The following is an 8,633-nucleotide window of genomic DNA, read 5'->3' as shown; positions in this document are numbered from 1 at the left end:
CAGCCTGTGTTCAGGCAGGGCCCTTGGAGCGTGTGTGGCCAGAGATGGCAGGGCTGGGGGCTGTCCCCAAAGGCAGCTGGGCCTGGCTCTGCTGGGGCTGAGAGACTGCCCTGGCCCGGCTGGCGGGGAGCACGGGCAGGGCGAGGAGGCCCTGCAGCCCACCCTGGGCCTTGAGAGGGAAAACGCAGAGGCAGGGGTTGGAGGCAGGCTTGTTTTATTGAACGGAGAAAGACACGGAAGGCAGAGGCAGGCGGGTTGTCCCCCCAGGCTTCAAGAGAGCTGCTCCTTCAGGCTTCTGGCAGGCGGTGGTCGTTGCAGAGACAAGCAAGTGCCCGGTGGGACGCTGGTGGAGTTGTGCATGTGGGCACGGGCCAGAGCAAGGCAGAGTGGTGTCATGGAGAGCGGGGCAGGAGAGGAGAAAGGAGAGGGGGCGTGAAGCGGAGGTGGCCCAGAGGCTCTGGGGTCTTTGGGGCTGGGTCTAGCAGGGCCCACAGGTGTCCCAGAGCTTCTTGGTGTAGCGGGGCAAGACGCAAGGGCTGCAGGCAGGAGCAGCGTAGGGTCTGCCAAAGGTGCAGAGGCCTCCCGAGCCCTGGGTGGCGCCGGCACCGTAGAGGCCCCCCAGCCCCAGGGAGCCCCCAAAGGCGGGTGCTCCGGAGGAGCCCACCACGGCTTGCTGGGGGAAGGAGCTGAGGATGGGGCCGGGGAAGGTGACCACGACCGGGGGCGGCTGGATGAAGGCCGAGGAGTCGGGGCACTGGCGGGCGCACAGCTCGTTGCAGCTCTCAGCGATGGGCTGAGGGACGGCGACGCTGGTTTTTGGTGGGCACAGGTCGTAGCAAGACATCGTTGCTGTGAGAGAGCTGAGCCTGAAAGACACGGCCGCAAGGAGAGATGTCGTGAGCGAGGGGGAGATGCCCCATCCAAGCAGTGCCCTCTTCCCAGAGCTGCCCCGCAGCTGGAGGGGACAGAGCCACCGCCTTGCCCACACCGCCCGCCGCTTGCCCTTTGCCCAGCCAGCCCTACTCAGTGCCCTGCTCTCCGCACCCCTCGCCTTGCCCTCTCTGCGTGCACAGAGGGCACGCAAGGCCTCCCCAAGAGCCTGTGCAGGGCCCGGCTGTGGGTGCCGCAGCCACGGGGCTCCTTCCTCCTCCTGCCGCGGCTCAGCGCGCCCTGGCCATCCAAGGCTGCTGCCAGCACGGCCGCTGCCGTCAGGGCTCTCCTGGCCAGGGAGGCCCCACGCCGGCCCCTGCCAGAGGAGGCACAGACCCACAGGCACCACCTACCCTTTTCCTGAGCAGAGCGAGGCAGGAGCACTGGATGCCAGCGCTCGGCCAGGCCAGCGCTTTTATGCTGCTCCAGCGAGCGTGGGGAGGAGCTGGCCACGACGGGGGCACGTGGCCCGTGGCAACCAAGCCCCTGCCTCCTCCCTGCGTGGCACGGGGCTGTTTTGCTGACGCCGTTTCCTCAGCAGCCCCAACCCGCTCTATCAGCCCCTGCAATTACCCCGCTCGCACGCTTGCCAGCTGCCACCTCATGGGCCAAATGAGCCCCGCTGTCTTTTCATTATCTGGCTGCGTAAGAGGGCACGCAGCGTGACAAAGGCTGACTGCAGGCGCCCTGCGTGCCATAGCTCTTCCCCAAGGGCTTGCTCTCGGGGCGGACCCAGGCCTTCTTTGCAGTGCCACAGGGAAGTCCGGGCTCGTGGTGCTGGCCAAGAAGGCAGCCTTGCAAAGGCCTCCCGCATGCCAGCGCCCACATGACGTACACTGTGTGGCTATTATCTGCCGAGGCGCGAGGTTACGAAATGCCAAAGGAAAGGCACTCCTCTCGGACACTGCCTGCTCAGCACGATGCATCACTCGCCAGTCCAACGGAGCCGGCCTCCATGCGCCTGCAGGCCCTGGCCATGGACCTGTGCAAGCCTGGGGGAGAAAGACCCCTCGTGCTCTTCCCGGAGGTACATGGTGCAAGGAGCACAGACACCCACCTGGACCCACAGGGCGCAGGCTCCTGCCAGCCCTGCCCCAGCCTTGTAAAGCCCTCTCAAGTGTCCCCGCAAGCCCATTGCTGGGAGATGGTGCTGGTCAGGGGCTGTCCCTGGCGTGCTCTTGACATGGGAGCTCCGTCTGCTGGCGCGACCACAGCAGCCCCCGGCTGGGCTGGCCCAGCTGGCACTCGCGGCTCTCCTGCCAGCAGAGCCTGGCTGCGGGCACAGGGCACAGCTATCTTTGGAGGGCAGAGCACGAGGCAGGCAGCGAGGAGCTGCAGGAGCAGGGCCCTCTCCTGTTGTGCGCGCCCCCGGCAGGGAGATGCCTGCTCTCATTTAGTCCATGGAGCAGAAAGGGGAGGAAAGCCTGGGAAGCGGCATGTGCTGGTGTGGCGAGGGGATGCTGACTCAGGGAGGGGCAGAAGGACAGCCCCATCTTCCTCAGCAGCAGGGAGTGCCGCCTCTGCAGATTGGCCCAGGTGGTGCTGAGCAATGGCGGGGCCACTATAAAAGCTCTCCCTCTGCCACGCTCTCCCAACCACTGCTCTGGCTGCCTTCTCCTCGAGGAACAGGGTAAGTCCGCGAGCGCTTCTCCTCCTGGACCCCTGCAAGGACCTGGGTTCTTTTGTCTTGGGCGCTCCCCTCTGCTGCTCTCTCACCATCTCTGCCCTCTTGCAGAGCACCATCTCATCCCGCACAAAGATGTCTTGCTACGACCTGTGCCCACCAAAAACCAGCGTCGCCGTCCCTCAGCCCATCGCTGAGAGCTGCAACGAGCTGTGCGCCCGCCAGTGCCCCGACTCCTCGGCCTTCATCCAGCCGCCCCCGGTCGTGGTCACCTTCCCCGGCCCCATCCTCAGCTCCTTCCCCCAGCAAGCCGTGGTGGGCTCCTCCGGAGCACCCGCCTTTGGGGGCTCCCTGGGGCTGGGGGGCCTCTACGGTGCCGGCGCCACCCAGGGCTCGGGAGGCCTCTGCACCTTTGGCAGACCCTACGCTGCTCCTGCCTGCAGCCCTTGCGTCTTGCCCCGCTACACCAAGAAGCTCTGGGACACCTGTGGGCCCTGCTAGACGCAGCCCAGACCCGGGCGCTGCCCCCAGCCCAAACGCCAACGCCACAACCAGCCATGCAGGGCTGAGCTGGAGGGCACGGGGCACTCGCCGTGCCGCACACCCTTGGCCCTTCCCTGGCCTCTTCTCCTGCCCTTGCCTCCCAGCTCTCGCTCAGGGAAGGAGCTGGACCCAAAAGGCTCTGCGGGGCTGATGGGCCAAGTCCTCAACATCTGGAATGCTGCACCAAGGAGCCATCTGGAGCGAGAAGCCATGCCCTGCAGAAGGTTCCTCTGCCTGCTGCTACACGTGGCATCCAGCCTCTCTGGGTCGGGTCTTGCCCACCGTCTCTCTGTCGCTCTCTCCTGCCCCTCTGGGCACAATAAAGGTTTCCTGCATGCAAGTCACGTCTCCCTCCCTCCTTGTCGCAAGTTGGGAAGACCGCCGGTGCGGGGGCCAAGCAGCAGTGGGAGGGCAAATGCTGTTCCTGAGCTTCCCAGGCTGGGAGAGGGTGGGCGGTTTGGGGAGAGGGAGGCTGGAGGCAGCAGGCAGGGGAGAGAGAGCCTTTTGGTGGGGCTTGCAGGATGTGGGGAAAGGGCAGAGGGCAGGAGAGGGGCTGGCAGTGCTTCCTTGCCTGGCCTTCTCCGCCCAGGAGTGGCACCAGCTCTGCCGGGTCCCGCTGCTCTGCAGAAGCAAGGCAGCAGCTCTGGGCACCCGCACAGAGGAGGCTGGACGAGAGCCAGCGTTCAAGCCAAGGCTTGGGAAATGGCCGTCAACGCTGGAGAGCAGCGTGTCAGGAAAGGCCCTGGGGGACACCAAGGTGAGCATGAGTTGGCAAGGTGGCTTGGGGCCAAGGCAGCCAGCGGTGTGTTGGGCTGCATGCGGAGGAGTGTGGCCAGCACGTGAGGGAGGGGATCCTTGCCCTCCTCTCAGCGCTGGCCAGGCCAAATCTGTGGTGCTGTGTGGAGCGCTGGGCTCCCCAGCACAGGAGAGATGTGGGGCTACTGGAGAGAGCGCAGCAAAGGGCCACGCAGGTGATGCAGGGACAGGGAGCAGGTCTCTTGTGGGGAGAGCCTGAGAGAGCTGGGACTGTTCCTCTTGGTGCTGAGGAGGCTCCAGGGGTGGGAGGGGTCTCTTCGAGGTGCACACGTGCCTGAAGGGAAGGCGTGAAGAAGATGGAGGCAGGCTCTTTTCAGAGGTGTCCAGTGCCAGGACAAGAGGCAACGGGCACCAGCTGAAACGCAGGAGGTTCCACCTCCAAATCCCAAACCACTCTTTGCACTGTGAGGGTGAGCGAGCAGCGGCAGCGGCTGACCTGGGAGGTTGCGGGGGTCTCCATCCTTGCACGTTTGCCAAAGTCTTCTGGCGATGGTCCCGGGCAGCTGGCTCTGGGCGACGCTGCTGGAGGCGGCAGCAGGACAAGATGCCCTGCAAAGGCTCCTGCCACAATAATCAGGCTGTGATTTCTGTGATTTTTTTTTGTCTGGGCCAGAGAGCTGACCAGCATGGAGTGTGTTGGTGTGTTGTGGCTGTGAGAAGGTGATGAGGAAGTGGAAGGGGAAAGAGAAGGTGAAGGAGCAAAGGGCAAGGAGAGAGGAAGGAGAATCCGAGGGCAAAGGAATAGAAAGAAGTAGAAGCGGAGGAAGAAGAAGAAGGAACGAAAGGGGAAGAAAAGAGGAAAGGGAAAGGGAAGGTGATAGGGAAGAGGAAGGGGTAGCGGGAGCCTCCCCTTTGCTTTTCCTCCCAGGGCCTTTAGCAGACCTCGGGCAACACAAAGAGGTTGGAGCCATGGCAGGAATTGCTCCTGGCAGGCTCCCGGCCCCTGGGGCAGCCGCACTCAGGCGCAGGGAGGCTGGAGGTCTGCAAACGCCCCAGGGCTGTCTGTGGAAGAGAACGGAGGAGCATGGAGTGTTTTCAGTCTGTGCAGGAGTTGAGAAAGGGAAGGAGGAGGTGGAAGGGGAGAAGGAAGGGTCAGAAGAAGCGGGAAGGGAACCAAAGGGAACCAAAGGGAACGGGGTAGTAAAGAGGAAAAGAAATATTGCCCTTTGCTTTTTGTCATAGGGCATTTGGCAGAGTCGTAGAGACACAAAGGGGCTGGAGCCATGGCGGGAATTGCTCCTGGCTCAGGCGCAGGGAGGCTGTAGGTCTGCAAACGCCCTGGAGCTGCATGTCCTGCAGGACGGGAGCAGCCTGTGTTCAGGCAGGGCCCTTGGAGCGTGTGTGGCCAGAGATGGCAGGGCTGGGGGCTGTCCCCAAAGGCAGCTGGGCCTGGCTCTGCTGGGGCTGAGAGACTGCCCTGGCCCGGCTGGCGGGGAGCACGGGCAGGGCGAGGAGGCCCTGCAGCCCACCCTGGGCCTTGAGAGGGAAAACGCAGAGGCAGGGGTTGGAGGCAGGCTTGTTTTATTGAACGGAGAAAGACACGGAAGGCAGAGGCAGGCGGGTTGTCCCCCCAGGCTTCAAGAGAGCTGCTCCTTCAGGCTTCTGGCAGGCGGTGGTCGTTGCAGAGACAAGCAAGTGCCCGGTGGGACGCTGGTGGAGTTGTGCATGTGGGCACGGGCCAGAGCAAGGCAGAGTGGTGTCATGGAGAGCGGGGCAGGAGAGGAGAAAGGAGAGGGGGCGTGAAGCGGAGGTGGCCCAGAGGCTCTGGGGTCTTTGGGGCTGGGTCTAGCAGGGCCCACAGGTGTCCCAGAGCTTCTTGGTGTAGCGGGGCAAGACGCAAGGGCTGCAGGCAGGAGCAGCGTAGGGTCTGCCAAAGGTGCAGAGGCCTCCCGAGCCCTGGGTGGCGCCGGCACCGTAGAGGCCCCCCAGCCCCAGGGAGCCCCCAAAGGCGGGTGCTCCGGAGGAGCCCACCACGGCTTGCTGGGGGAAGGAGCTGAGGATGGGGCCGGGGAAGGTGACCACGACCGGGGGCGGCTGGATGAAGGCCGAGGAGTCGGGGGCACTGGCGGGCGCACAGCTCGTTGCAGCTCTCAGCGATGGGCTGAGGGACGGCGACGCTGGTTTTTGGTGGGCACAGGTCGTAGCAAGACATCGTTGCTGTGAGAGAGCTGAGCCTGAAAGACACGGCCGCAAGGAGAGATGTCGTGAGCGAGGGGGAGATGCCCCATCCAAGCAGTGCCCTCTTCCCAGAGCTGCCCCGCAGCTGGAGGGGACAGAGCCACCGCCTTGCCCACACCGCCCGCCGCTTGCCCTTTGCCCAGCCAGCCCTACTCAGTGCCCTGCTCTCCGCACCCCTCGCCTTGCCCTCTCTGCGTGCACAGAGGGCACGCAAGGCCTCCCCAAGAGCCTGTGCAGGGCCCGGCTGTGGGTGCCGCAGCCACGGGGCTCCTTCCTCCTCCTGCCGCGGCTCAGCGCGCCCTGGCCATCCAAGGCTGCTGCCAGCACGGCCGCTGCCGTCAGGGCTCTCCTGGCCAGGGAGGCCCCACGCCGGCCCCTGCCAGAGGAGGCACAGACCCACAGGCACCACCTACCCTTTTCCTGAGCAGAGCGAGGCAGGAGCACTGGATGCCAGCGCTCGGCCAGGCCAGCGCTTTTATGCTGCTCCAGCGAGCGTGGGGAGGAGCTGGCCACGACGGGGGCACGTGGCCCGTGGCAACCAAGCCCCTGCCTCCTCCCTGCGTGGCACGGGGCTGTTTTGCTGACGCCGTTTCCTCAGCAGCCCCAACCCGCTCTATCAGCCCCTGCAATTACCCCGCTCGCACGCTTGCCAGCTGCCACCTCATGGGCCAAATGAGCCCCGCTGTCTTTTCATTATCTGGCTGCGTAAGAGGGCACGCAGCGTGACAAAGGCTGACTGCAGGCGCCCTGCGTGCCATAGCTCTTCCCCAAGGGCTTGCTCTCGGGGCGGACCCAGGCCTTCTTTGCAGTGCCACAGGGAAGTCCGGGCTCGTGGTGCTGGCCAAGAAGGCAGCCTTGCAAAGGCCTCCCGCATGCCAGCGCCCACATGACGTACACTGTGTGGCTATTATCTGCCGAGGCGCGAGGTTACGAAATGCCAAAGGAAAGGCACTCCTCTCGGACACTGCCTGCTCAGCACGATGCATCACTCGCCAGTCCAACGGAGCCGGCCTCCATGCGCCTGCAGGCCCTGGCCATGGACCTGTGCAAGCCTGGGGGAGAAAGACCCCTCGTGCTCTTCCCGGAGGTACATGGTGCAAGGAGCACAGACACCCACCTGGACCCACAGGGCGCAGGCTCCTGCCAGCCCTGCCCCAGCCTTGTAAAGCCCTCTCAAGTGTCCCCGCAAGCCCATTGCTGGGAGATGGTGCTGGTCAGGGGCTGTCCCTGGCGTGCTCTTGACATGGGAGCTCCGTCTGCTGGCGCGACCACAGCAGCCCCCGGCTGGGCTGGCCCAGCTGGCACTCGCGGCTCTCCTGCCAGCAGAGCCTGGCTGCGGGCACAGGGCACAGCTATCTTTGGAGGGCAGAGCACGAGGCAGGCAGCGAGGAGCTGCAGGAGCAGGGCCCTCTCCTGTTGTGCGCGCCCCCGGCAGGGAGATGCCTGCTCTCATTTAGTCCATGGAGCAGAAAGGGGAGGAAAGCCTGGGAAGCGGCATGTGCTGGTGTGGCGAGGGGATGCTGACTCAGGGAGGGGCAGAAGGACAGCCCCATCTTCCTCAGCAGCAGGGAGTGCCGCCTCTGCAGATTGGCCCAGGTGGTGCTGAGCAATGGCGGGGCCACTATAAAAGCTCTCCCTCTGCCACGCTCTCCCAACCACTGCTCTGGCTGCCTTCTCCTCGAGGAACAGGGTAAGTCCGCGAGCGCTTCTCCTCCTGGACCCCTGCAAGGACCTGGGTTCTTTTGTCTTGGGCGCTCCCCTCTGCTGCTCTCTCACCATCTCTGCCCTCTTGCAGAGCACCATCTCATCCCGCACAAAGATGTCTTGCTACGACCTGTGCCCACCAAAAACCAGCGTCGCCGTCCCTCAGCCCATCGCTGAGAGCTGCAACGAGCTGTGCGCCCGCCAGTGCCCCGACTCCTCGGCCTTCATCCAGCCGCCCCCGGTCGTGGTCACCTTCCCCGGCCCCATCCTCAGCTCCTTCCCCCAGCAAGCCGTGGTGGGCTCCTCCGGAGCACCCGCCTTTGGGGGCTCCCTGGGGCTGGGGGGCCTCTACGGTGCCGGCGCCACCCAGGGCTCGGGAGGCCTCTGCACCTTTGGCAGACCCTACGCTGCTCCTGCCTGCAGCCCTTGCGTCTTGCCCCGCTACACCAAGAAGCTCTGGGACACCTGTGGGCCCTGCTAGACGCAGCCCAGACCCGGGCGCTGCCCCCAGCCCAAACGCCAACGCCACAACCAGCCATGCAGGGCTGAGCTGGAGGGCACGGGGCACTCGCCGTGCCGCACACCCTTGGCCCTTCCCTGGCCTCTTCTCCTGCCCTTGCCTCCCAGCTCTCGCTCAGGGAAGGAGCTGGACCCAAAAGGCTCTGCGGGGCTGATGGGCCAAGTCCTCAACATCTGGAATGCTGCACCAAGGAGCCATCTGGAGCGAGAAGCCATGCCCTGCAGAAGGTTCCTCTGCCTGCTGCTACACGTGGCATCCAGCCTCTCTGGGTCGGGTCTTGCCCACCGTCTCTCTGTCGCTCTCTCCTGCCCCTCTGGG

At 65.0% G+C, this 8,633-nt stretch overlaps 1 protein-coding gene across 1 annotated transcript; it reads right to left on the bottom strand.

The window, feature by feature from the left end:
• Positions 1 to 5,785: 5,785 nt before the first annotated feature.
• LOC128901131 (scale keratin-like) lies at positions 5,786 to 6,065 on the bottom strand (the record flags this gene model as incomplete). Its single annotated transcript, XM_054182937.1, is given in 2 exon segments — positions 5,786 to 5,971; positions 5,973 to 6,065. Coding segments are annotated over 2 exon segments (279 nt in total), but the record flags the coding sequence as incomplete, so codon positions are not given.
• Positions 6,066 to 8,633: the final 2,568 nt, after the last annotated feature.

The sequence above is a fragment of the Rissa tridactyla genome, chromosome 23, assembly GCF_028500815.1.
Source record: "Rissa tridactyla isolate bRisTri1 chromosome 23, bRisTri1.patW.cur.20221130, whole genome shotgun sequence".
In the NCBI taxonomy this organism is placed as follows: domain Eukaryota; kingdom Metazoa; phylum Chordata; class Aves; order Charadriiformes; family Laridae; genus Rissa; species Rissa tridactyla.
The sequence above is the reverse complement of the archived record's forward strand: the minus strand, read 5'-3'. Positions and strand labels throughout refer to the sequence as shown.